Raw genomic sequence first — 27,640 nt, 5'->3', positions numbered from 1 at the left:
TGCAGGAGCCCAGGAAGAAGTGGAGGACGAACTGATGGAAGACTCATCAGATGAGGGAGACCTTGATCACATTTCTGTTGTGCGAGGTTGGGGGGAGAGGACAGAGGAAGGAAGCATGATTGTTACCTCGCAACCAACACAACAGGGACTTGGTGCTCCTGGATGCGCAACACACATGAGTGCCTTCTTGCTGCACTACCTGCAACATGACCCTCGAATTGTGAGAATTAGAAATAATCCTGACTACTGGGTTGCCACACTGTTAGATCCCCGGTACAAAAGTAAATTTGCAGAAATTATTCCTGCCATAGAAAGGGATGCACGCATGCAGGAGTATCAGCAGAGACTGTTGCAGAATCTTACATGTGCTTTTCCACAAAATACCAGTGGTGCACGTAGTGAATCTCAAAGTTCCAACTTGCCAACCGTGGGACCGTCAAGTGTTCAGCACTCAAACCGTAACAGAACCACAGTATCTGCTGGTAACATCAATTTTGCGGAATCATTTCACCACTTTTTTAGCCCATCCTTTGCAAGGCCACAGGAGACAAGAAGTCTGACACATAGTCAACGCCTAGAGACGATGGTACAGGAGTATCTCCAAGTAAACATTGAAGCCACGACTGTGTCACTGGACCCTTGCTCTTTTTGGGCTTCCAATCTGGATAAATGGCCGGAGCTAGCCACTTACGCCTTGGAGATCTTGTCATGCCCCGCAGCCAGCGTTCTGTCTGAACGTGTGTTCAGCGCTGCTGGTGGTGTGCTGACAGATAAGCGCACGCGGCTCTCCACTGATAATGTAGACAGACTCACGTTCATAAAGATGAACAAATCATGGATCCGAAACGACTTTTCTACCCCTGTGTCATCCTGGGGAGAGTAAAAGCTTGATGATTGGTTAAAATCACCCTACCAACTGTTTTAAGCTTTCAAATTACTAATCATGTTTATCTGTATCTTGGCTGGAAAATAATTTGGGCTTTGTAGCAGTGTGCAGCACTGATCCTATTAGGCCATCTATACTAAAGCTTCACCAGATTTAAAATTTAAAATAATTTTTAGCTGCATCTAGCCCGGAAAATAATTTTGGGGCTCCGAGATGCGCAAGACACATAAGTGCCTTCTTGCTGCACTACCTGCAGCATGACCCTCATATTGTCAGAATTCGAAGTAATCATGACTACTGGGTTGCCACACTCTTAGATCCCCCAAACTTTTCGATCAACCTTTTAATTTTAATAAAGACCAAAAAAATGGTCATTTTTGAAATTATAAGCATTAGCAGGTTGTTAGAAACTGAAATCAAACAGTTTTCAACTCAAAACTTTATTCTAGGTGATGTTACATTTTCACATAGGACCCCTTGTTCGAAAGGAGCTTCTGAACTCTCTCGTCCATTGAATTTGTCAGGTTTTGGATGGTTTCTGCTTCAATTGTTTTGCATGAGGACAGAATACCCTCCCAGAGCTGTTGCTTAGATGTGAACTGCCTCCCGCCATCATAGACACTCCTTTTAATGATGCTCCAAAGGTTCTGAATGGGGTAGAGGTCAGGGGAGCATGGGGGTCACACCATAAGTTTGTCCCCTTTTATGCCCATATCAGCCAGAGATGCAGATGTTTTATGTGCAGCATGAGATGGTGCATTATCATGCAGAAAAATGATCTTGCTGTGAAATACACGGTTCTTCTTCTTGAACCATGGCAGGAAGTGCTGTTTGAGAAAATCCACATACATTATGGAGTTCATCTTTAGCGCCTTCAGGGATCCTAAAGGGGCCGACAATCTCTCTCCCCATGATTCCAGCCCAAAACATTACTCCACCTCCTCCTTGTTGGCGCTGTAGCCGTGTTTGCGTGGGGTGTCCATCAACCAGCCATCCTCCACTCCATCCATCTGGACCATCGAGCGCTGCACGGCACTCATCCGTGAACAAAACTGTTTTGAAATCAGTCTTCATGTAATGTTTGGCCCACTGGAGCCGTTTCTGCTTGTGTGAAGTGGATAGAGGAGGTCGACAGGATGGCGTATGCACAGCTGCAAACCTCTGAAGGACCCTGCATCTTGTTGTTCTGGGGACGTTGGAGGCACAAGCAGCTTCAAAAACTTGTCTGCTGCTATGACAAGGCTTTTTGGCCGCTGCTTTTTCAACCTGACGTAATTGCCTGTAGGAAAGAGTCCTCAATTTGCCCTTATCAGCACGCACACGTGTGTACTGTGAATCAGCTACATACTTCTTGATTGCCAAGACACTTCATCCTGATCATCGCACAAAGTTGATTGTAGTCATGCCTTGACCTAAACACTCCACAATTTGTTGCTTCTCAGCAGCCGACACATCCTTTTTCTTTCCCATTTTGGCAGAAAATGTAGGCTGCTTAATAATGTGAGAGAGCCTTCTTAAGTAGCCTTGCCTTTCATTGGACACACCTGCCAAACTAATTAGCACAGGTGTCTGCAATTGCTTACAGTGATATAAAGAGCCCTGACACACATCACCATCAATGAGTTTAACTGACAAACAAACAAATTCTTCCCTTATCATTCCTAAACACTTTTTGCATAATAATTTGGAACGCAGTGTACATGTGCTTTTCCACAAAACACCAGCGGTTCACGTAGTGAATATTACAGTTCTAACTTGCCAACCGTGGTCTGTATGGAGTTGTTCAATAAAGGGCCCAAAATTAAGATAACATAGATGGGAGAGGTCTCTATGAATAGGAATTCCTAAGTATTTGATACCCTGTGAGGGACAGGCAAAGGGAAAGTTGGACTGGATGGAATCCTATATGGATTTGGGGAGGGAGACATCGAGGGCCTCAGACTTCTCTGCATTGATTTTAAAATTTGACCATGTAACAAAGTGATCTATTTCAGCCATAACAGCAGGGATGGATATATGTGATTGAGTGATATATACTAGGACATCATCAGCAAATAGAGAGCACTTGTACTCGGTGCCTCCCACCTCAATCCACCTAATATTGGGGTTATGGCGAATTGATGAGAGCAGGTGCTCCGTCACTAGGATGTATAAGAGAGGGGACAGAGAACATCCCTGCCTTGTCCCATTGGTGATTGTGAAAGGTGATGAAAATGTTCTGACGCGCCCCCTGGGCCTTGGGACACCCGGAGCCGGACCCTTTTTGGTGGATGCTGGTGGTTGTAGTCTCCGTGGCGGCAACCCGGTTCCGTGGCTCAGGGCGGTCAAACCAGTGGCAGAACTATTTATGTGGTTTTGATGTTTAAATGTCCGACTACGCCACCCGTGGATTGCGGTCAGAGTGAACCGCCGCTCCAGGGCAGACCGCTGAGGCTGGTGTTGTGGGTGCAGCAGAGCATAGCATAACTCCCCACGGGAGGAGTATAGCCTCAGGGCAGTGTATGCGGAGGATGGGGGTGATGGTGCAGGGCAGCAGCAGTAACGACACGGAGTCAGTGATGCAGTCCAGGGCCTTTACTCACAGTTCTTATTATCCAGACCACGTCTGCAGGTAACGGCTGCCCACGTCGTACTGTGCTCACCAGGTGAGGGGCTCAGACAACTCCCAGATAACTTTGGAGCACTTCACAGGACCCCCTTTGTGTGTCATTTGTCTGGCCTTTCTTACCAACACTTCTGTCCGGCTGCCTCGGGCCTCCTCTTGGTAAACTTGGCGCCAGTTTCCCTGACAGTATGTGGTGCCTTCCTAGCGGGTGTAGCGAGGGGCTGCGCCACATAAAATGTCAGAGCCTCCGGTTTCTAGCTGAGGGTCGTTTCCTGCCTCCACTAGTTCGGGGACCGGTCTCCCCCTTTGGCCTGACCCCTCCATGCAGGTGGATTCCGGCGTGCGGTGGCGACTCGCCCGTCCGCACCCCTGGGATCCCTTCATTCCTCGTTCCTGGAGCCTTCTCCGCTCCTCTTCCTTCCTTCTCCCTCTTCCAGGCCTGGGCCTCTGTTACTAGGCCCGCCTCCGGAGCAGAGCTCATGCAGAGCCCCTGCTCCCTGCCACTTCTGCTCAGACTTCTCTGCACTGAACTAAGATGGTGCCCACCTTTTATACTCCCTTCTCAATGCACCCAGGAACTGCTTCCTCCCTGCTCCTGCACTACAGGGTTCCCCTTCCTCAGTGTTCCCTCCCCCCACTCCAGCCAGGGACAGGGACTGTCGTGCCCATCTCAGGGGCATATTGGTCGCCCTGCCCCACGGCAATGTGGTGTAATGCATGCAGGTGTCGGGTCCTGATCCACACTCCATCCTTACCTGAGAGTGAGATATCACACCTCTGGGTGAGGTGCAATACGTCTGTAGCAACCGAGCCCTCTGGGTGCTACAGTTCCATTTATCTTCAGCCTAGGTGACGTATTGCGATACAGGGCCGTGATTTTGGCTATAAAAGGGTCCCCTAGACCCCTACCCCAAGATTTTTAAGAGAATCATATATGGCGTGCCAGGAGACTCTATGGAATGCTTTCTCAGCATCCAACGAGAGTATCTAATTACAAATTTTTAACTGCATCTAGCCCAGGAAATACTTTGTGCCTAGTAGCAGTGTCTGCTAGTCAGCTGTTAAGCAAGCTGCACCACCTGTAGTTTAGACACTTAATTTTTTCAAAGGAAATGCTTCGGGACCATGGGATACTTAGTGAAGAGCATCAGGAGGCACCCCAAGGCATAGGGGCTGGGACTGGCAGTAGGATGCCTTGCGGTGGACAGCCGAGCTCGATCCTTATAAAAGCTTTTTAACTGCAGCAGCTTTAGTGGACGCTACTGGAGCTGGAACTCTATTTTATTATAAATGTAAGAACACAAACTAGTACAAGTAACGAAAACAATTTCCAGCAATATAACCGATACATAAACAATGCATATACAAGGGACCCCACCTGCCTGACAACCACCATACAACCACAGCCTATCCAAACATACCTCAAACTTCCTCCACACTTACACCTGATTCTGCTGTAACAAAAACCAGAGATGCAGAAGCAAAATACATATAACAAAATATAAACCACATAAACCATATGAAATAACACACAACACTTAAATCATGAGTAACACATAATAACACATACACTACCCCAACTGTCACTATACCCCCAACCCGAACCGGCCTCTAAGTTCCGAAAAAGTCCTTCCGGACTTAGGGCGAACCCCGACAGTTTTGGGCCCGGGCCAGTCCAAGTTCATGCTTAACCCCCCTCAAAACCCCCACCCCACCTAACTAACCCCCAAAGTAAAAGAACAATAAGACAACAATAATAATAACAACAAGAACAATAACAAAAATACCATCCGCACCGGTTCGGTGCTTGTAAACCCTTTTCATGATACCATTCTCAAAACAAAAAGCTACGGTGAGAACTTAGCCCACCACCAGGAGGCTTGGAGCAATCCAGAACTAAGGCACCTGGAAGGAGAAACCCCTCCAGAGACGGGAGGCCCCCGATGCACCCAGCCTTTCATACTCCAAGGAGCGCATCTTCACCAGGTCACCAAGGATGTTGCTACATACCTCACCCACTGGGAGGATTTTACTGCCCGTCGACACTAAACACCGTGCATTCCATGTGAAAAACCTAACCACTAGGCTAACTAGAAAAAGAGTGCACTGGTCCCGTCCACCAAGGTCTCTGAACGCTCCATAGGCCCACTCAGCGTAGGAGAGGCCCGCCAGCCTAGGCCAGTCAATGGAAGCGCCCACCCTGTTGCATACCTCTGCATTAAAGGGACACTGAAGCAGGAAGTGCTCCATGCTCTCAAGCGTGTCAGCACAACTCTCACGAGGACAATTCCTATCCTCGGAGTTCCTGTACTTCAAGTTGTCCCTCACATACAGCTTACCCTGAAAGCAGCGCCAAGTCAAGTCCCAATACTTCGCGGGGATCCGTTTTGAATTTAAAAGACGCAACCCCACCTCCAGATCCCGACTTGGGCAGTCCCTGAGTGCCAGTGGCTTTTGAAAATGGGTCGATAAGATCCTCCCCTCGAGAAGTTTCCTCGTGAGAGTCCTCACCTCCCACACTCCCAAACCCCACCGGCGTATTACTTTCAAAACCGGGGTAACATAAGCCGGGAGATGCCCGTGCGGTGTGCGAAGATCCTTCACACGCCCTCCTGTCTCCCAATCCTGGAAGAAGGACTGCAACCATCCCCTACAGGAGAATACCCACAGAGGAGCCCTCTCTTTCCAGAGGTTTGATATATTTAGCTTAAGAAAGGTGCAAACCAAGAACACCACGGGGTTGACCATATTCAACCCCCCTAGTCTCCTCGTACGGTAAGTAACCTCCCGCTTGACTAGGTTCAGCCTGTTTCCCCATAACAGTTGGAAAAACAGGCCATAGACCCGCGTCCAGAGAGGCTCTGCCAAAATGCAAATGCTGCCTAGATACATTAACAATGGGAGCAGGAAACCTTTGCACAAGCTCACCCTTTCCCTCAGGGTCAAAGACCAACCCTTCCACTGGTCCACTCTCTGGGCGGCAGTTTTAAGTCTACTTTCCCAGTTTTTGGTTGGGTAATCACCCTGGCCAAATTCAACGCCTAGGATCTTGGCATACTCTTGGGGCTCTGGGAGGGTGTCCGGGAGATCAAACCTGGGATCTCCTCCCCCCAGCCAAAGACTCCCACACTTGCTCCGATTGACAATGGAACCAGAGGCCCTGGAGTAGCCCTCCACCTCAGACATCACTGCCCGCACCTCCTCTTTTGAGGAGACAAAAACAGAGACATCATCAGCATAGGCCACTACCTTCAGGGCGGCCTCCCGTTCGCCCGCCTGGTCCATCCTCACCCCCGCTATTGGTCCACGATCCACCCTCCTTATGAAGGGATCAATCGCGAACACATACAGCAGGGGACTGAGAGGACACCGCAAAGGCCTGTCCAATCCAACCATTCACAAGTGGGAAACTCTCCGCCCCTCTGTACAATGTCTTCAGCCAGTCCACGAACCTCCCTGGCAGACCATACCTCAGAAGAGTGGACCACAGGTACTCGTGATCAACCCGGTCAAAGGCTTTGGCCTGATCCAAGGACAGCAGATACCCCTTCCAGAGGCCAGCCCTACCCTGCTCCACAGCCTCCCGGACACCGAGAACAGCACTAAAAGTGCTACGGCCAGGAACACAGCAGTGCTGGGACTCAGAAAGGAGCCGTGGCGCAAACTTCACCAACCTATTAAAGAGTACTTTAGCCAAAACCTTCCTGTCCACATTGAGAAGCGCTATGGGCCTCCAGTTCTCAATGTGCGACGGATCCTTTCCCTTAGAAAGAAGGATCAAAGCTGACCTCCTCATTGATCTCGGAAGAGTGCCCGAGGAGAGACACTCATTAAAAACCTGAGTCAATAAGGGGACCAAAAGGTCCTTAAAGGTCTTGTAGAACTCCGACGTTAAGCCGTCCGGACCTGGTGATTTTTTGAGCTGGAGCCCGTCAATCGCCAGTCTAACTTCCTCTTCTTTGATCTCATCCACCAAGACATCGAGCGAGGGGTCTACCCCTGATTCAGGAATGGCCTCAGCCAGGAAAGCCGACGTCTCATCTCGATCCAGCTCCCTCCTCCCCAAGAGATGTGAGTAAAAGGATCTGACGACCTCCAAGATCCCTGACCTGGACCTGGTCAGGGATCCTGTACTGTCCCTCAGACCCGCCACTATCTTACTACTCACTGACATCTTGCAGTTTCTGTAGGGGTCGGGTGAGCGATACTTCCCGAAGTCCCTCTCAAAAACCAAAGATGTGTGCCTATCATACTGACATCTCTTGAGTAAGGCTTTCACCCTGGTGATGTCCTCACGGCCACCCCCAGTCGAGACAAGTTCCTCGAGTTTCCTCCTCAGGCCCCGATACAGGAGATCCCTGTTCAGGCTTCTGAGGTTAGAAAGCTGGCGGAAGAATCTCGCCACCCGATGTTTGAAGATCTCCCACCACTCTGACTTAGTGTTACCAAGGCCCAGTAGCGGTACCTGACTTTGAAAGAAATCCTCAAAGGACTGTCTTACAGCTGCTTCCTTCAGGAGTGACGAATTCAGCTTCCAAAAACCTCTTCCCATCCGAGGAGTCTCTGTAACATTCAGAGAAAACATAATCAGGCAGTGGTCGGAGAATTCAACCTCTACCACCGATAAAGGTGAAGAGACTGCCTCCTCCTTCAAATAAAACCTGTCTATTCTAGACCTAGTCTGACTACCTCTGAAATAAGTGTAACCCGCGTGGCCCGTGGTGTTCCGGATGTGGACATCCACTAGGCGAGCCTCACTAACTATGCTATTCAAGGCGACGCTGTCGTAGGCCAACCGGTCTCTGGAACCTCCTCTGTCTTGGGGCCTCGAGACATTGTTGAAGTCCCCTCCAAAGACCACCAGTCGGCTACAAAACAAAAAGGGTTTAATACTCATAAAGAGACACTTGCGGTCCCACTTAGTCTGGGGACCATAGATGTTTATGAGCCGAAGCTCTTGTCCCCTTATGAACACATCCAAGATCAAGCACCTCCCCATTTCCAACTCAATAACCCGTCGGCATACTACATCTGCGGTCTTGAAAAGGACCGCCACACCGCTATACGGCTCAGCCGCAAGAGACCAATAGGAAGGCCCGTGTACCCACTCCCTCTTAGCTTTTTTAAGGGACGTGAGATCGACCAACCTGGTCTCCTGCAAAAACAAAATGTCGGCATCAAGCTGGCCGAGAAAATGGAAGGCCGTGAACCTAGCCGCATCAGACTTTATGCTGGCAACATTAATGGTCGCCAGCGTCAACGGGGTGAGTGCCGCCATCATGAGTGATCAGGTTGGACAGCGACCTTCTTCCCACCCACCTTACCCTTTACATGTGCTCCATTTTCCTCCTCAGAGGACGATATAGCACGTTTCAGGCACACCGACACATCCATACCTGCTGTTCCACACACAACTTTAACGGGCACAACTGTTTCAGGCGCACCCTTGCCCTTGTCAGGAGGCCCTGGGTCGACCCCCCCCACCAGAGGCCCGGTTTCCCCAACCCCCGATGTTGAGGGCCTGGCGCCCCCTTTAGCCCCTACATCCTTGTCCGCAACCCCCAGCACCAGACCCCCCTCCTCCCCCCCATCTGAAGACAAGGGAGACTCGCTTAGGGCCTGGTACTGGTTGGAGAGCTCCACCGGAGGAAGGGAGGAAGAGCCTTCCTTTGGCACCTGGCCCCGGGTTGCCTTCTCCTTCGAGTTACCCTTCCTCCTCACCCTTTTCTTCTCCCTTTTCTTTTGCTGTTGCCACTCTTCATTCCCCCCCTCATCCACACCTTCGCTGGATGAGGATAAGGGAGAGGTGGCCCCATCCTCCCTGACCATCCTCCTGACCTCTTCGTCTATCTCACTGTCCGGGACCTCAGCTGCAAGCTCCCCCGAACTAGGGACCAGAGGCAGGGACATAATCCCCTGGTCCCTCTCCACCACTCTCCTCGGACGCTGCTCTTTCCCTCCCGCCTCAGGGGGAGTTCTGCTCCTCACCGGTCCCTTACTTCCTACGCCGCCGCTAGTCCCTTCACCGGCTGGTCTGGTCCTCGCCTCCTCCCTACCAGCACCTCCCGGATTCAGGCCAACATTGGCATAGGAGCGCGGACAGCGACTAAACGGGTGTCCCAAGACACCACACAGGTTACACCGAATGTCCCTACAGGTTGCGGCCAGATGACCCACCCCTCCACACATTGCGCACTTCTCCACCTTACACCCCGCGCTGAAGTGAGAGGGGCTGCCGCACCTGTGGCACAACTTCGGCTGCCCCTGGTAAAAGATCAGGATTCGGTCCCTTCCCAAGAATGTTGAAGTGGGAATGTGGGTAACCGAGTAACCCGAGACCTTCAGTTTTACCATAAAGGTCCAGGCCCCTGACCAGATGCCATGCTTGTCCAGATTCTTTTTGGGAATCTGGACCACCTCCCCATACCTGCTCAGCCAGGTCATGATGTCCATCTCAGAAAGTGACTCGTTACTGGTGAGCACGGTCACTTTCTTCACTGAGTTTTGGCGAGAGATAGCCTGGACTATAAACCCTCGCCATTCAGGGCAAATCCGAGCCAGCTCATACTGAGACCAGAAGAGCTCTAGGCCCTCCGATCTCACAAAGCTGACGTCGAAAAAGGTGGCACCATAGGGATGAATCAGGGCATAGATGTCATCAGCCCTGAAGCCCATCCCCAGGAAAAGCTCCACCACCTTGTCCCTAGAGGGGCAAGTTTCATTGCCTTCCCACCGGAGACGGACCACATTCCTACGGACGCCACCCTGCCCTGCTGTCGGCAGAGACCACGTAACGTTCTCTGCCCCTAACTCTCGGAAGGCGGACAGACCATGTCGGTCTATCCAGAACGATAAATCTACCTCCCTACCCTCCACTGTAATGGACTGCTCTCCCCTCTTCAGGGCGTCCAGGAGACGCCATTGCAAGTAACCCTGCCCAGTGTCCCCTGACAAGGACCCTCCACTACCCGCGGCAGCGGCCGCCGCAAAGGTGCGGACATGTGAACCGCCCTCTAACGAGGCCGCCAACGAACTGGGATTCCTTGGCCTCACACTTGGCCCCTCATTCACACTCACACTCTGCCTCACAGCTTCACCTACCGCCCCTGCACCACTACCATCACCACCAGCCGTACCACTCACCACTTCCATACCTGCATCCTCACCTCCATCCTCACCTCCTTCATGTACCCCATTCATCCCCACCTCATGCACCCCATCCATGCTAGCAAGAACAGGTGGGGTACTAACCGCTTTACCCAAGGTCCTGGCATCACTGGGGGGGGGTTTCAGGACACTCACCACATCCGCAGCATTGTCCTTACTCCCCTTCTCCCCCTCTGCCACCTTGGACCCTCTAATATTCATGCGCTGGGTATCACAGGGGCCGGGATTTTGGGCGCCGGGTTTTACCAACCTCACAGGTGCAGACACCCCAGCCGGTTTACCCCCGGCAGCCTTGTCCCCAGCATGCGGCCCCTCAACCCTCTGGCCAGATATGGAAGCAGTGTCTCTCTCCTCCCCCACCATCCTCCGGACCTCAGCCAAGATCTCTGAAAAAGCTGCTCTGGCTCCACCGCCACAACCCCCACCTTCCTCTGCCCGAGACCCAGAGGCCATGGGAGACAGAGACGGGAACTCCACCACACTGAATATGTCTGGCGCCACTGCCAGCGATGACCCTTTGCCATCCCTACTGTCCTCCGTAGGGATCGCCACACCATCACCACTCGCCTTACATTTGCCTTTACTCTCCCCACCGGACCTGCGCCGAGGACCAACTTCATGATTCGGGCGCCCTTGACCGGTGGGGGTTACACAGGAGACAGCAGCAGCATCAGTATCATCATTAAACACGTAACGCATACTCACCGTCTCCTGTGCCTTCTTCTTGCGCCCCTTCTTCTTTCCAGGTCCCGGATCTTCGTCCCCGAAACAAAAATGCTGGAGGTTCACCGGGGACTCCAGCAACCGGATGGCCGCCATGAGCCCCCCGGACCCCGAAGACGCCTCCATGTCCTCCTCCTCTGATGTGCTGGAGGCAGGCAGCGCCACCTGCTCAGGACGCAGACCGGAAGATTTAGGAGGCTCCCCAGTAACGCCGGCAGGCTGCTCGACCGGGGTTACTGCCACCTCCTGGGACACTGTTCCTGGATCCGTCTCTGTCTTCCCTGCTGTTTTCCCTGCTGCCTCCCTCCCAGCCGCAGGTTTCTTCTGGGTAACTCCAGGTGCTGTGGTGGGCAGGACGAGGGGCGGGGCACTGGCGCAAGGCTTGCTGAGCCTTCTGGTACTATAAGCATTGCTTGCTGCTTTTTCTTTCATGTCCCTCCTGCCTCCCTCCTTCCCTCCGCCCACAGACTGTACAGAGGCAGTGCAGAGAGCTGCGGTGGGCAGGACTAGAGGCGGACCAGCAGACCGGGAACTGCTGGGCTCTGCAGTTCCACTCGCGGCTCTCATGGTAGCTGCGCCGAGCGCTGAGGTGGGCGGGGCTTGGGGCGGGTTGGCAGACTGGGGGCCGCTGGGCTCGGTAGTTCCATGTGTGCCTCTCATGGTGGCCGCGCTGAGTGCCGAGGTGGGCGGGGCTAGGGGCGGACTGGTAGACCGGGTGCCGCTGGGCTCTGCAGTTCCACGTGTCTCTCTCATGGTGGCCACGCCGAATGTCGAGGTGGGCGGGGCTTGGGGCGGGTTGGCAGACTGGGGCCCGCTGGGCTCGGTAGTTCCACGTGTGCCTCTCATGGTGGCCGCGCTGAGCGCCGAGGTGGGCGGGGCTAGGGGCGGGCTGGCAGACCGGGTGCCGCTGGGCTCTGCAGTTCCACGTGTGTCTCGCATGGTGGCCACGCCGATTGCCAAGGTGGGCGGGGCTAGGGGCGGGCCGGCAGACCGGGTGCCGCTGGGCTCTGCAGTTCTACGTGTGTCTCTCATGGTGGCCACGCCGAGCGCTGAGGTGGGTGGGGCAAGGGGCGGAGCCCCGGACCGCGATCCCCCGGCCTTTGTGCCCGCACCCACACTATCCTCTGCTCGCACTAACAGCGCGCCACTTCCTCCACCCCCCACCTTCTCCTCCTCCATGGCTGGGGTAACCCCCGGGGCAGCACCCAGAGCTGTGGTGGGTGGGACAGGGGGCGGGGCTCCAGACAAACGTTCCTTTCCAGGCTCCTGGCTGCCATGCGTAGTCCTGGGAGTGCCTTCACTGGCCGGCAGGCCCCCTTCACACGCCCCCCTTCCTTGCTGCGTGGTTAACCCCTCCTGGCCCGAGAACCGCCGATCATTAGAGAATTTCTCCAGAAAGGGACCCGCAGCCCTCTCTATTTCTGCCTGCCTCTGCTCCACCTCGGCGATCCTATCCTTGACCCTCTGGATTTGCGTGGCGATCGCCGGGCGCTTCCTCTGGGCTGCTGCATTATATAGCGCCTTGGCCTGCCGCAAGTCCAGCAGGAGTTTCGCCAGTGCCACCTTCCCCTTTTCGTGGCACCGCAACATCTCCACCACCGGCTGGGAGAAAGCCTCCGCTGACTCGTCCGGGCCCCTCTCGGCCCATGGGGCACTCCCCTTGCTTCCCTTGGGCTTGCCAGTCACCTTGTTAGCCGATGCCGGCATGCTCACCGTAGCCGTTTCACGCTGGGACAGCCTCCCAGACCTCCTCACAGAGTCCTCCGATGGATCCATATTCAGTCCTCCGACCCCACCCGGCCCAGACCGGGAGGGCCGGAGCCCGGGGATACCCCCCGACACCCCTGCCTCGGTCCTGGGAAAACGAAGAGGCAAGGGTCGGGCTTAGAAAAAAGTCCTAGTTGGAGCTTCCCAGGAGCTCCTCCACACAGCTCTCACTCAGCTTGGAACACAGGCCACACCTCCTCCACTTCCTGCTACCGTAGCTGCTGGCATGAGACTTGCCCTCCAATAGATCCTTGTAAATGGATTTAAAGTGTATTCATTCAAATTAGAGAGACAATTTAAATTAAAAAGCATAGAGCTGCCTCCACCACAGGGGGGCTCGCTCGACCCACCAGCGGACAGGCACCAGTATTGGGAGAGGGGGGCTGGCCGTCAGGGTTCACCGCGGCTCTGGCACAAACCCGGCGACACGGAGGTGGCACGGGCAGGAGCGGACTGGCCGTGTCGGCTTCTCACTTTTTGGATTTTAGAAGGGCATGACATGCCTATATCTGTGTCTCCCCCTCCTTTTACTCCTCCACCTCTTTTATTTTCGCATGACTATATGTACTTGTCACTTTTCCATGTGTTAGTTATGTCTTCTGAGCAGTTTGTCAGCTTTTGGACACCTTTGAAGGTGTTTTCTATGTGTTTCTATGTGTTTTTGTTTGCCTGCCATTGGTTTTAACGGTGTTCGAAGGTGTTCGACGAACAGTTCGACGAACAGTTCGGCGAACACACGGGTGTTCGACGAACCGAACCGAACTCGAACACTACGGGGGTGGCTCAACACTATTTAGGAGTGATAAGGGAAGAATTTGTTTGTTTGTCAGTTAAACTCATTGATGGTGATGTGTGTCAGGGCTCTTTATATCACTGTAAGCAATTGCAGACACCTGTGCTAATTAGTTTGGCAGGTGTGTCCAATGAAAGGCAAGACTACTTAAGAAGGCTGTCCCACATTATTAAGCAGCCTACATTTTCTGCCAAAATAGGAAAGAAAAAGGATGTGTCGGCTGCTGAGAAGCAGCAAATTGTGGAGTGTTTAGGTCAAGGCATGACTAAAATCAACATTGTGCGATGATCAGGATGAAGTGTCTTGGCAATCAAGAAGTATAATCAAAAAAGTTGAAATATAGGGGTAAGCGTAAGCGACAAAAGTAAACCCCATAGTAGGACTTAAAAATCATGAGGACTACCGAAGTGTATCATTTAAAGAAGAAAAGGGAGGGAGAGAAAAACTTCGAAAAGCGTCCAATAGATGAAAAAAATTGTATATACTTTATTAGAAAAGAACATGAAACAAATGGATCACAAATACAAATATAAAAACAGAGATGGAGGGAAATACATGTAAGTATAAGGAAAAACGGCTACTAGGAATAAAAGACAATCTCATAGATATACTTATACAAAAAATTATATGGATAAATGCACATAGTGGGGTCAATAACAACAGGTCCCAAAGCTTTGGATAAAGATCACATGTATTCTGGACAAGTACATAGCCAAAGGGACTACCCCAACCAGAGAAAACAAAAATAAAGGTAAGTATAATTAGAGATCTATAACAGACTTAATAGTGAAAACACTGAAAAAATATGTCATACAATAGTAATATGGTAGTCATTGTAGAATGAGAAAACTGCAAGTGTGCCCACCCTGGTCAACAACCAATAACTCCCACAAGGGGAAGGAGAAGGGGGGAAAAAAAAGACAGCTATATGTGAATAATGTCATAAGGTCCAGTTGCAGCTATCATAGAAAGATTATCACGGATGTATAAACATATAACAGCTATCATGTAAAATTACAAACTTGCAATAAGAGTGTAGCCGAAGCCTAGCACGAACACGCCACCCTCAACCCAGGGGTGGCGTGTTCGTGCTAGGCTTCGGCTACACTCTTATTGCAAGTATGTAATTTTACATGATAGCTGTTATGTGGAGCTTAGTATAGATGGCCTAATAGAATCAGTGCTGCACACTGCTACAAAGCCCAAATTATTTTCCAGCCAAGGTACAGATAAACATGATTAGTAATTTTAAATCTGGTGGAGCTTAGTATAGATGGCCTAATAGAATCAGTACTGCACACGGCTACAAAGCCCAAATTATTTTCCAGCCAAGATACAGATAAACATGATTAGTAATTTTAAATCTGGTGGAGCTTATTATAGATGGCCTAATAGAATCAGTGCTGCACACTGCTACAAAGCCCAAATTATTTTCCAGCCAAGATACAGATAAACATGATTAGTAATTTGAAAGCTTAAAACGGTTGGTGAGGTGATTTTAAACAATCATCAAGCTTTTACTCTCCCCAGGATGACACAGGGGTAGAAAAGTCGTTTCGGATCCATGATTTGTTCATCTTTATGAACGTGAGTCTGTCTACATTATCAGTGGAGAGCCGCGGGCGCTTATCTGTCAGCACACCACCAGCAGCGCTGAACACACGTTCAGACAGAACGCTGGCTGCGGGGCATGACAAGATCTCCAAGGCGTAAGTGGCTAGCTTCGGCCATTTATCCAGATTGGAAGCCCAAAAAGAGCAAGGGTCCAGTGACACAGTCATGGTTTCAATGTTTACTTGGAGATACTCCTGTACCATCGTCTCTAGGCGTTGACTATGTGTCAGACTTCTTGTCTCCTGTGGCCTTGCAAAGGATGGGCTAAAAAAGTGGTGAAATGATTCCGCAAAATTGATGTTACCAGCAGATACTGTGATTCTGTTACGGTTTGAGTGCTGAACACTCGACGGTCCCACGGTTGGCAAGTTGGAACTGTGAGATTCACTACGTGCACCACTGGTGTTTTGTGGAAAAGCACATGTAAGATTCTGCAACAGTCTCTGCTGATACTCCTGCATGCGTGCATCCCTTTCTATGGCAGGAATAATTTCTGCAAATTTACTTTTGTACCGGGGATCTAACAGTGTGGCAACCCAGTAGTCAGGATTATTTCTAATTCTCACAATTCGAGGGTCATGTTGCAGGTAGTGCAGCAAGAAGGCACTCATGTGTGTTGCGCATCCAGGAGCACCAAGTCCCTGTTGTGTTGGTGGTGAGGTAACAATCATGCTTCCTTCCTCTGTCCTCTCCCCCCAACCTCGCACAACAGAAATGTGATCAAGGTCTCCCTCATCTGATGAGTCTTCCATCAGTTCGTCCTCCACTTCTTCCTGGGCTCCTGCACCTTCCTCACTAGTTTGGCTGCTACCATGCGCCCTGGTAAAACCAACTCCCCCACCCTCACATGCCTGCCGCCTTAGTGCTGCCGACCTTCTGGACCTTGCAGATGTTAGCCCTTCCGCATACAACTCCTCCTCCTCTAATTCCTCCACCTCCTCTTGTGCCACCACCTGACTCCGAATTCTGTTTAACATGTGGTCCAGCATGTAAATCACCGGAATAGTCATGCTGATAATGGCATCATCAGCACTAAACATCTTCGTCGCCATTTCAAAACTGTGCAGAAGGGTGCATAGGTCCCTGATCTGAGACCACTCCTCCAGCGTGATTTACCCCACCTCTGGATCTCGTTGGCCCAGGCTATACGTCAGAACGTATTGCACCAGGGCTTGTCGGTGCTGCCACAGTCGCTGCAACATGTGCAGAGTTGAATTCCACCGGGTAGGCACATCGCATTTTAGCCGGTGAAGTGGCAGGCCCAACGACTTCTGTAGAGATGTAAGTCGCTGAGCTGCGGGATGCGAACGGCGGAAGTGAGCACACAGTGACCGTGCCCTCTGCAGACGGCCATCTAGTCCTGGATAGTGGGCTAAAATTTGCTGGACAGCCAGGTTCAACACGTGAGCCATACAAGGCACGTGTGTGACATTGCCCCGGCGAAGGGCCGCACCCAGGTTTGCAGCATTGTCGCACACGGCCTTCCCTGGTTTCAGGTCCAGTGGAGACAACAATTCATGAAATTGGTTCTCCAGAGCTGACCACAACTCCTCAGCTGTGTGACTCACATTTCCCAGACATTTCAAAGTAAAAACCGCCTGATGACGTTGAGCCCTACTGCCAGCATAGTAAGGAGGTGTGCAGAATCCCTTCTGCGCAGTTAGAAAGCTTGTGGCATGACCAGACAGGCTTTGGGTGAAGGTGGAGGACCGAGAGGAGGTTGAGGAGGCAGAAGCAGTGGAGGAACTTTGAGATAAAGAGGATTGACGCACAACTCGTGGGGACGGCAAGACTTGGACAGCAGCCCCTTGTCCTGCTGTCACCATAGTTACCCAGTGCCCAGTCAGCGACATGTAACGCCCCTGTCCATGCCTACTCGTCCAAGTGTCTGTGGTGAAATGCACCCTGTCACACACAGAGTTTCTCAAAGAAGCGGTGATGTTGTGTGCGACATGCTGGTGGAGCGCAGGCACACCTTTCTTTGAGAAGTAGTGCGGACTAGGCATCTGGTACTGGGGCACTACGACGGACATAAGGTCTCAAAAATCCTCTGTGTCCACCAGGCGGAAAGGCAGCATTTCTGTAGCCAAGAGCTTGCAGATGGTGAAATTCAACCTCTTAGCTTTCTCATGGCTAGGAGGAAATGGTCTTTTACTTGTCCACATCTGAGGGACCGAGGGCTGGCTATTGTGCTTAGACGGGGTTGATAAGGGCGTCCCCGGCAAACTGCCGGTCTGTGAGGAAGATGCAGGCAGACATGTTAGGTTGCCTTGATCCAAAGGTGGTGCTATCGATGTCGGACAGCGCTCAACACCAGCTGGTGTTACCACCTCCAAAGAAAATGATGACCTGCCAATCACGCTGGCTGTTGCGGGTAAAGAGGTGGCAGGTCTGCGCCCCAAGACAGGTGTGACTGCTGTCCCCCCAGTCACAGAGGATGAAGAGGCCGCGGATGCACAAGATATGGCAGACGGTGGTTGGCCCGGCCGGCTAGGCCGCATTGTAGCACAGTGAGCTTCCCACTGCAACTTATGCTTCATGTCCATGTGCCGGTTCATGCATGAAGTACTCAAACTATGTATTTTTTGGCCTCTACTTAGCTTTTGCTGACAAATGTTACAGATAACACAAGTTGGGTCATCTTTATCGATCTGAAAAAATGCCCAGGCTATGCAAGGCTTAGCACCCATGCGACCTGAAGAGCCACCACGACTTGTGTTGAGAGGCAGAGTTGTGTTTGAGGATGCAGTTGTTGACGTGCTTCCAGTACTACGTCTCTGTCCAGGAATGAGCAACCTGACCTCGTCGTCACTAGCATCCTCCTCCACCTCCTCTGCTGACCTCATCTCTTGGCTGACTGTGGGTTGACAGTAAGTGGGATCTCCAACCTCATCATCATCACCCTGTACGTTATCACACCCGTCGTCCTCAGAGGCAACCTGTTCCTGCCCTGACAAAAAACTAAAGTTGTCGCTCCAATCAGGTATTTGAGTCTCATCATCGTCTTCCTCATTGTCTCCACCAACAGGAGTTACAGTTTGGGAATGAGGGTCTACATTATGGTCAGAACCTTTTGCGTCTGGTCCTGGATCCGAATCATAAAGATTCTGGGCATCAGTGCAGATCATTTCCTCGTCTGGATTCACAGAAGCGCTGGAGTCGACCTCTGATTCCCAGGCTATAGTATGAGTAAACAGCTCTGCAGACTCAACCATCTGTTCTACCTCATACTCAGATGGGCAGCTGGAGACTTGGGAGCTGTGAGGAAGCAAGTGCGATTGGGGTGACAACCTTTGAGGACTGGAGTATTTGTGATGTTGAAGTTGATGTGGAGGAGAGCCCACTTAAAGGAACACTTGATATCCGTTGAAGCACCTGCTGTTTTTGTGCCTCATCTGGAATTTGTAGCGATTGGCGTGGCCGTAAGAAAGGGATCTTATCACATTGTCCGCTAAAAGAAGTAAACATTTTAGTTTGGCTGGAAGATGGTCTTTCTTCTGCAGATGTTACTGTTGCTTTAACACCTACCCCACGGACACAACCTTTTTTCCCCTTCCTAACACGCCTATTCCCCTTTCCACCAGCAGCAGGCCTTTTTCCACTCATTTTGGTGGTTAACTAATTCACAACTCTGGAGTTGTTTGCACAAAAAAACAATGGATGGGAACCGAGCAGAGCTGAGTGGCAAAACTGTGGTATTAGGCCAAAACTATTGGCTGGGTTAGATGCAGAAAAAAATTATATTCAATTTGAACCTGATGGAGGTCAGTATAGATGGACTAATAGAACAAGTCCCACACACAGCTAGAAGCCCAAATATTTTTTCAGAGGTAGATGCAGAAAAAAATTGTATTCAGTTTGCAACCTGATGGAGGTCAGTATAGATGGACTAATAGAACAAGTCCCACACACAGCTAGAAGCCCAAATATTTTTTCAGAGGTAGATGCAGAAAAAAATTATATTCAGTTTGCAACCTGATGGAGGTCAGTAAAGATGGACTAATAGAACAAGTCCCACACACTGCTAGAAGGCCAAATATTTTTTCAGAGCTAGATGCAGAAAAAAATTATATTCAGTTTGCAACCTGATGGAGGTCAGTATAGATGGACTAATAGAACAAGTCCCACACACTGCTAGAAGGCCAAATATTTTTTCAGAGCTAGATGCAGAAAAAAATTATATTCAGTTTGCAACCTGATGGAGGTCAGTATAGATGGACTAATAGAACAAGTCCCACACACAGCTAGAAGCCCAAATATTTTTTCAGAGGTAGATGCAGAAAAAAAATATATTCAGTTTGCAACCTGATGGAGGTCAGTATAGATGGACTAATAGAGAAAGTCCCACACACTGCTAGAAGGCCAAATATTTTTTCAGAGCTAGATGCAGACAAAAAATTATTTTTAATTTGCAACCTGATGGAGGTCAGTATAGATGGACTAATAGAGAAAGTCCCACACACTGCTAGAAGGCCAAATATTTTTTCAGAGGTAGATGCAGAAAAAAATTGTATTCAGTTTGCAACGTGATGGAGGTCAGTATAGATGGACTAATAGAACAAGTCCCACACACTGCTAGAAGCCCAAATATTTTTTCAGAGGTAGATGCAGAAAAAAATTATATTCAGTTTGCAACCTGATGGAGGTCAGTATAGATGGACTAATAGAACAAGTCCCACACACTGCTAGAAGGCCAAATATTTTTTCAGAGCTAGATGCAGAAAAAAATTATATTCAGTTTGCAACCTGATGGAGGTCAGTATAGATGGACTAATAGAACAAGTCCCACACACTGCTAGAAGGCCAAATATTTTTTCAGAGCTAGATGCAGAAAAAAATTATATTCAGTTTGCAACCTGATGGAGGTCAGTATAGATGGACTAATAGAACAAGTCCCACACACAGCTGGAAGCCCAAATATTTTTTCAGAGGTAGATGCAGAAAAAAAATATATTCAGTTTGCAACCTGATGGAGGTCAGTATAGATGGACTAATAGAGAAAGTCCCACACACTGCTAGAAGGTCAAATATTTTTTCAGAGCTAGATGCAGACAAAAAATTATTTTTAATTTGCAACCTGATGGAGGTCAGTATAGATGGACTAATAGAGAAAGTCCCACACACTGCTAGAAGGCCAAATATTTTTTCAGAGGTAGATGCAGAAAAAAATTGTATTCAGTTTGCAGCGTGATGGAGGTCAGTATAGATGGACTAATAGAACAAGTCCCACACACTGCTAGAAGCCCAAATATTTTTTCAGAGGTAGATGCAGAAAAAAATTATATTCAGTTTGCAACCTGATGGAGGTCAGTATAGATGGACTAATAGAACAAGTCCCACACACTGCTAGAAGGCCAAATATTTTTTCAGAGCTAGATGCAGACATAAAATTATTTTTAATTTGCAACCTGATGGAGGTCAGTATAGATGGACTAATAGAGAAAGTCCCACACACTGCTAGAAGGCCAAATATTTTTTCAGAGCTAGATGCAGAAAAAAATTATATTCAGTTTGCAACCTGATGGAGGTCAGTATAGATGGACTAATAGAATGATGCTATGCCCAAAAGGTTTTACTTCACTAGGTGCAGTAAAAAAATTGGTATTCTATACACAGGTGGTATATCTTGCAACACAGATAGGCTACTCCACTGACTAACACACTCTGCAATAGGCCAAAAAGGATTAGCTTTGCTTGATTCAGCCAAATGCTGTGAAAAAAAACTTGCACAGCACTGGCACAGACCTGCCTGGCAAAAACTGATAGGAACTGATGTAACCTAGCCCTGAAAAGGACTGCAATTACAATTAGTCTTTACTCCCAACCTATCTATTTAAGAGCACAGACCTGCCTGATAAAAGTCGTAGGAAATGCTGTAACCTAGTCCTTAAAAGGACTGCAATCACAACTATTCCCTACTCCCAAGCTATCTGTAGATTTGTGCGAAAATTGGCTTGAAATTAACAAGGTATAGCGCACACAGCAACAGCGGTGCCGTCTAACACGCAGCTGCAGCAGTGAGAAATTGGTGGCGACGGGGAAAATGGCTGGGTCTTATAGGGCAAGGACATGTGACATACACTGCCAATGACACATGCCCTTGCTTGTGTGAAAAAAAGCAGTTCGCTCTGTGTGTGCGCTGCTGATAGGCTGACAGATTGCACCTCCCCACTGTAAATGCGGGAAAGAGAAAAAAAAAATGGAGATCTTCATTATTCCTGCAGAGATCCATCCCCTGCCCCTCCCCCCGCCCCGCTGTACACTCAAACTGCGTATTAACATTAATTTTCATCATTACTGAGAAAAAATCCAGTTATGATTTTGGTGCACGAACAGTTATCGAACATAACCTCGAACAGCCGAATTTTTCTCAAATCGTTCGTGTTCGCCGAACGGCTCGAACACCGCCCAAAACAGCTCGAATTTGAGATTGGCGAACAGTTCCGAGTCGAACAACGCTCATCTCTACCCATGAATCGCATGCGGACTCAGGGCCCCCACTTATGTAATAAGGGTTTATTCTTCCTTTCTGTAGCACTTTTTCTGTGATAAATGATATGTGTGTCTGATCCCTCACTTTGATCCAGTACATTTATGTGTATATTTTAATGCCACTAACAGGAAGCTGCATATGCTTATGTGAAAAAAGTCATTATTGGAAGAGTAATCTTACTCCACCGACCTTAGAGCAAGGATTTCGGGTATTGGTTGCATCTGCATTAATATATCACGTATGCCATAAATACCTGGGGATTGCGGAAATAAACTAAGGGAATACTATATCCTTTATGTAAAAAATCCCTGTAAGCACATGATGAAATATTGATACTTGTTAAATTAGGTGGAGGCATGTCTCCCATCATGTTATGATAGGCTCCCGAGGTTTATGAAGCGATTTTAAGATGTGTTGCACTTCACTTCGGAGCCTGCATTCCACCATCGGATATACGTCATGTGGAAGCCGGAAGTGACCTGTAACTATCGGCCGCAAGTGCATGCGCAGTAGGAGACGCTGTGCTCCAGCGTGCATGTCAGGAAGCAGACACGTCCATTATTGAGATGCGCAATACCAGAAGGACACAGGTACCGGAAAGACATAACACATGTCAGGTATGGCGGTTAGCATATAAATAGTGAGTAATCTAACAACAGTGTCAGACATACAGTGGTGGCCCAAAGTATTGGCACCCCTGCAATTCTGTCAGATAATACTCAGTTTCTTCCTGAAAATGATTGCAATCACAAATTCTTTGGTATTATTATCTTCATTTAATTTGTCTTCAATGAAAAAACACAAAAAGAATTGTCCTAAAGCCAAATTGGATATAATTCCACACCAAACCTAAAAAAGGGGGTGGACAAAAGTATTGGCACTGTTTGAAAAATCATGTGATGCTTCTCTAATTCGTGTAATTAACAGCACCTGTAACTTACCTGTGGCACCTAACAGGTGTTGGCAATAACTAAATCACACTTGCAGCCAGTTAACATGGATTAAAGTTGACTCAACCTCTGTCCTGTGTCCATGTGTGTACCACATTGAGCATGGAGAAAAGAAAGAAGACCAAAGAACTGTCTGAGGACTTGAGAAACCAAATTGTGAGGAAGCATGAGCAATCTCAAGGCTACAAGTCCATCTCCAAAGACCTGAATGTTCCTGTGTCTTCCGTGCGCAGTGTCATCAAGAAGTTTAAAGCCCATGGCACTGTGGCTAACCTCCCTAGATGTGGATGGAAAAGAAAAATTGACGAGAGATTTCAACGCAAGATTGTGCGGATGGTGGATAAAGAACCTCGACTAACATCCAAACAAGTTCAAGCTGCCCTGCAGTCCGAGGGTACAACAGTGTCAACCCGTACTATCCGTCGGCGTCTGAATGAAAAGGGACTGTATAGTAGGATACCCAGGAAGACCCCACTTCTTACCCCGAGACATAAAAAAGCCAGGCTGGAGTTTGCCAAAACTTACCTGAGAAAGCCTAAAACGTTTTGGAAGAATGCTCTCTGGTCAGATGAGACAAAAGTAGAGCTTTTTGTCAAAAAGCATCAACATAGAGTGTGTAGGAAAAAAAGAGGCATTCAAAGAAAAGAACACGGTCCCTACAGTCAAACATGGTGGAGGTTCCCTGATGTTTTGGGGTTGCTTTGCTGCCTCTGGCACTGGACTGCTTGACCATGTGCATGGCATTATGAAGTCTGAAGACTACCAACAAATTTTGAAGCATAATGTAGGGCCCAGTGTGAGAAAGCTGGGTCTCCCTCAGAGGCCATGGGTCTTCCAGCAGGACAATGACCCAAAACACACTTCCAAAAACACTATAAAATGGTTTGAGAGAAAGCACTGGAGACTTCTAAGGTGGCCAGCAATGAGTCCAGACCTGAATCCCATAGAACACCTGTGGAGAGATCTCAAAATGGCAGTTTGGAGAAGGCACCCTTCAAATATCAGGGACCTGGAGCAGTTTGCCAAAGAAGAATGGTCTACAATTCCAGCAGAGCATTGTAAGAAACTCATTGATGGTTACCGGAAGGTTGTGCAACCAAGTATTAGGCTGAGGGTGCCAATACTCTTGTCTGGCCCATTTTTGGAGTTTTGTGTGAAATGATCAATGATTTGATTTTTGCTTCATTCTCTTTTGTGTTTTTTCCTTGCAAGCAAATTAAATGAAGATAATAATACCAAAGAATTTGTGATTGCAATCATTTTCAGGAAGAAACTGAGTATTATCTGACAGAATTGCAGGGGTGCCAATACTTTTGGCCACCACTGTATCTTCTGAGCTAGATGGCATAAGGCTCTATCTCCCCTGAAGAGTAAGGAAACACGTCGGGAGCCCAAGCATGGTGGAACCAGCACTGACACCAATAAAGGAGACTTCTTGTCAGATAAGGCATCCTCAGATAAAATAGAACAACAAATTTTGGGGTCCATTTTTTTCCTGTTACCGCTCCGGAAAAAAAAAAAATCGGGTCTAAAATAATTTTTTTGTAAAAAAAAGTAAAATGTTAATTTTTCCTTCCACAATCCATTACTTCCTGTGAAGAACCTGAAGGGTTAATAAACATATTGAATGTGGTTTTGAACACCTTTAGGGCTGCCGTTTTTAGTATGGTGTCACTTTTGGGTATTTTCTGTGATATGAGCCCCTCAAAGTCACTTCAAATGTGATGTGGTTCCTAAAAAAATGTTTTTGTAAATTTTGTTGGAAAAATGAGAAAATTGCTGGTCAACTTTTATTCCTTATAACTTCCTAACAACAGAAAAAATAGTTTCCAAAATTGTGCTGATGTAAAGTAGACATGTGGGAAATGTTATTTATTAACTGTTTTGCGTGACATAACTCTCTGGTTTAAAGGCATATAAATAAAAAATTTGAAAATTGAAAAATTTTCACCAAATTTCTGTTTCTTTTCACAAATAAATGCAAGTCATATTGAAGAAACTTTACCACTATCATGAAGTACAATATGTCCCAAAAAACACTCTCAGAATCAGAGGAATCCAATGAAGTGTTCCAGAGTTATTACCTCATAAAGAGACACTGGGCAGAATTGTAAAATTTGGCCTGGTCATGATGGCGAAAATAGGCTTGGGTGGTAAAAGGGTTAAGGCAGGAGATTTTGGCTTTCCCCAAAAAATCGTTGTCTAAAGGTTCTCTCAAGGAAATGTGCTCCTAAGTTTGATGTGCCGTATAAGGTGATTAAAATCATTAATCCTGTGATGATCAAGGTCCAATATCTGGTTGCATGGAGGATTAATAATTCTTTTAAAAGGTTTCAGCAGACACCAAGTCCTCATTGAAGTAGACTTGGAGGAGGACAATGAGGTGGAATGAGTTTTAGTTTCCAGAAGTGTCAGACATCGACTACAGTATGGGCTGGGGGCATATAGACATCACAGGACAGGCTGTTGCTAATGGAGGGACTGGAACACAGAGCCCAGATTATGCTAACTTCAAAGTATATCAGCGTCTCCAGTGTACGCGCCGTAGCGTTCTGTACTGAAAGCTGCGTGCACATGCTTACACTCTTAAGAGCTATTATAGGGCCCACAGCCAGCAAAGTATGGCCGCTGGCCAGAGCTCTGCGGTCCCCTGGTTTATGGTGTGGTTTAGCAGAATATATGGTAGCCGGACACCTCTAGTCTTCATTATAGGTACACTAACAAGTGTAGGTGAAGAACCTGTAATATATATTAGTAAGTACCACAAAATTAAACCTCAACACATTGATTGAAATAAAGGAAAAGTGGCGAATCCTACCCACCCCGTTGTACTGAAGAAGAAGAGCAGCATACTGACAGGGCTTTTATCTGCAGTGATTGTGCAGCAGGCACTTTGTATACAGTCATGTATGAAGTAAAGAATGTGCTTACCACCCAGGACAGAAGGGTCTCCACTACTGTTTCATAATCTTTAGTCAAAATCATCATCTAGCAGAGAGTCTTGCACTGAGAGTCCTTTTACTTGCACACAACAAAGGGAATAGGACCAACCAGTGATATGCAATCTAATTCCATTATACAATATGACAAAGCATATCATTTGTTGGTCTTGTCAGGTCAGACATTTCAGGTTATCCTCAATAATATACTTTAAACTTGACTATGACACTTTGGTATGAAATTTTATTATATTGAATTCATGATTGTCATTCCACTGCACATAACACATTCATTTGCTTTCTGTTATCTTTGAAGTATAAACCAAGATAAACCCACAATGTCTTCACCCACGATTGAAGATGGAATGCACAGTTATGAACCGGTACCATGCAATATAATTCTGGCCGAAGAAGATTTATCGTTTCAAGAGAACTTGCTGCAACCCATCTCCTATGGACCTAATGTTCACCCTGTTCCCCCAGTGGTTGTCCCTGTTGTGCCTCAAAGCATGCTGTCAACAGCAATACATCAGAAATTTGTAAAGGAGAAAACCCAAGAACTTGCAGTAAGTAGTAAAGGTTAGATCTACTGGTCATGAGGGAACTGTACATGTTACAGGTCATCAAAAACTTTGAAGAAGTAAGTATCTGTGTCATGCTTATGTAGCACCCCGAGGACTCGGCTGCTACAGGGGTATTGCACCTCAAACCAGAGGTGTGGTATTCCACTCCCGGGTAAGGATGGAGTGTGGGACCGAGCTCAGTTAGTTGCATGCACTACACTCATCCATTTCCGGGGGACAGAACAACGGTACTCCCACCAGATAGATGTGCAGGTACGACAGCGTCTGTCCCTGGCTGGAGTGGGAGGGGGGGAGGAACATCCCAGTAGTGTAGGAGCAGACAGGGGAGGGACTCTGGGCATAGGAAGGAGCCCATTGGGTGCTAGTCACCTGGGCTCGGGTGTCAGAGGGAGTATAAGAGGTGGGCACCATCTTTAGACAGGGTCCTGTTCAGAGGAGAGTCTGTGCAGAGAGGAGCTCAGCCAGAGAGGGCTGACAGGGAGCTGCGGCTCCGTCTGGGCCCAGCTCCAGAGCCAGGCCTGAAGCACAGAGAGGAGGAACAGAAACACCAAGAAAGGCCCAGAGATGTAAGAATAGAGGGAACCCTGAGATCCCACAAGAGAACAAGTTAACGGGTGAAGGGTTGGCAGAAGAGGGTACCGGATCCCAAACTGGTAGAGGCTAAACATCCTTAGCCAGGAACCGGAGGTCGTGGACAAGTTTTGGCACGACCCCTCACCATATCCACCAGGAAGGCAAACCACGCATAGGGTCAGGGAAGCCGGGAAAGGTTTCGCCACTAAAAGACCCGAGGGAGCCGGACACAGGTGGGTCCCTGGTGAGGACGGCCCGTAGGAAGGAATAGAGGGGAGCTTGGGACCACGCTCTGGAACTGCCTGGGGGTTGGCCGAGTCCCGCACCTGGTGGACGCAGCACGGCTCGGGTGGTCACTGCTGGCCAAAGTGACCGGAGCAACACCTGTGAGTAAAAGCCTTGAAACTGCACCACACGTCTCTGAGCTTCCTTGCTGCACCATCACTACCACTAACTTCCACATCTGCTGCCCTGAGGTCATACCCCTCCCGTTGGGGGTTCTACCAGCTACGCTGCACAACCTTACCACCGGCCTCAGCGGTCTGC

The 27,640-nt window shown here is 48.8% G+C and overlaps 1 protein-coding gene across 2 annotated transcripts in view; it reads left to right on the top strand.

Moving 5' to 3' along the window:
- LOC141271152 (membrane-spanning 4-domains subfamily A member 18-like) overlaps positions 1-27,640 on the top strand; it is an 81,913-nt gene that overhangs the window by 37,372 nt on the left and 16,901 nt on the right. For both annotated transcript variants that reach the window (XM_073681258.1, XM_073681257.1), the window contains exon 2: positions 26,254-26,503. In XM_073681258.1, the coding sequence (XP_073537359.1) occupies positions 26,276-26,503 (228 nt within the window). In that variant the 5' untranslated portion in view covers positions 26,254-26,275. The remainder of the gene's footprint in view (positions 1-26,253; positions 26,504-27,640) is intronic.

This window comes from Phyllobates terribilis, unplaced genomic scaffold, assembly GCF_046119375.1.
Source record: "Phyllobates terribilis strain yellow unplaced genomic scaffold, ASM4611937v1 Scaffold_5__5_contigs__length_657084704, whole genome shotgun sequence".
Classification (NCBI taxonomy): domain Eukaryota; kingdom Metazoa; phylum Chordata; class Amphibia; order Anura; family Dendrobatidae; genus Phyllobates; species Phyllobates terribilis.
Note: the sequence above shows the minus strand (reverse complement) of the source record. Positions and strands in the feature narration are given on the sequence as shown.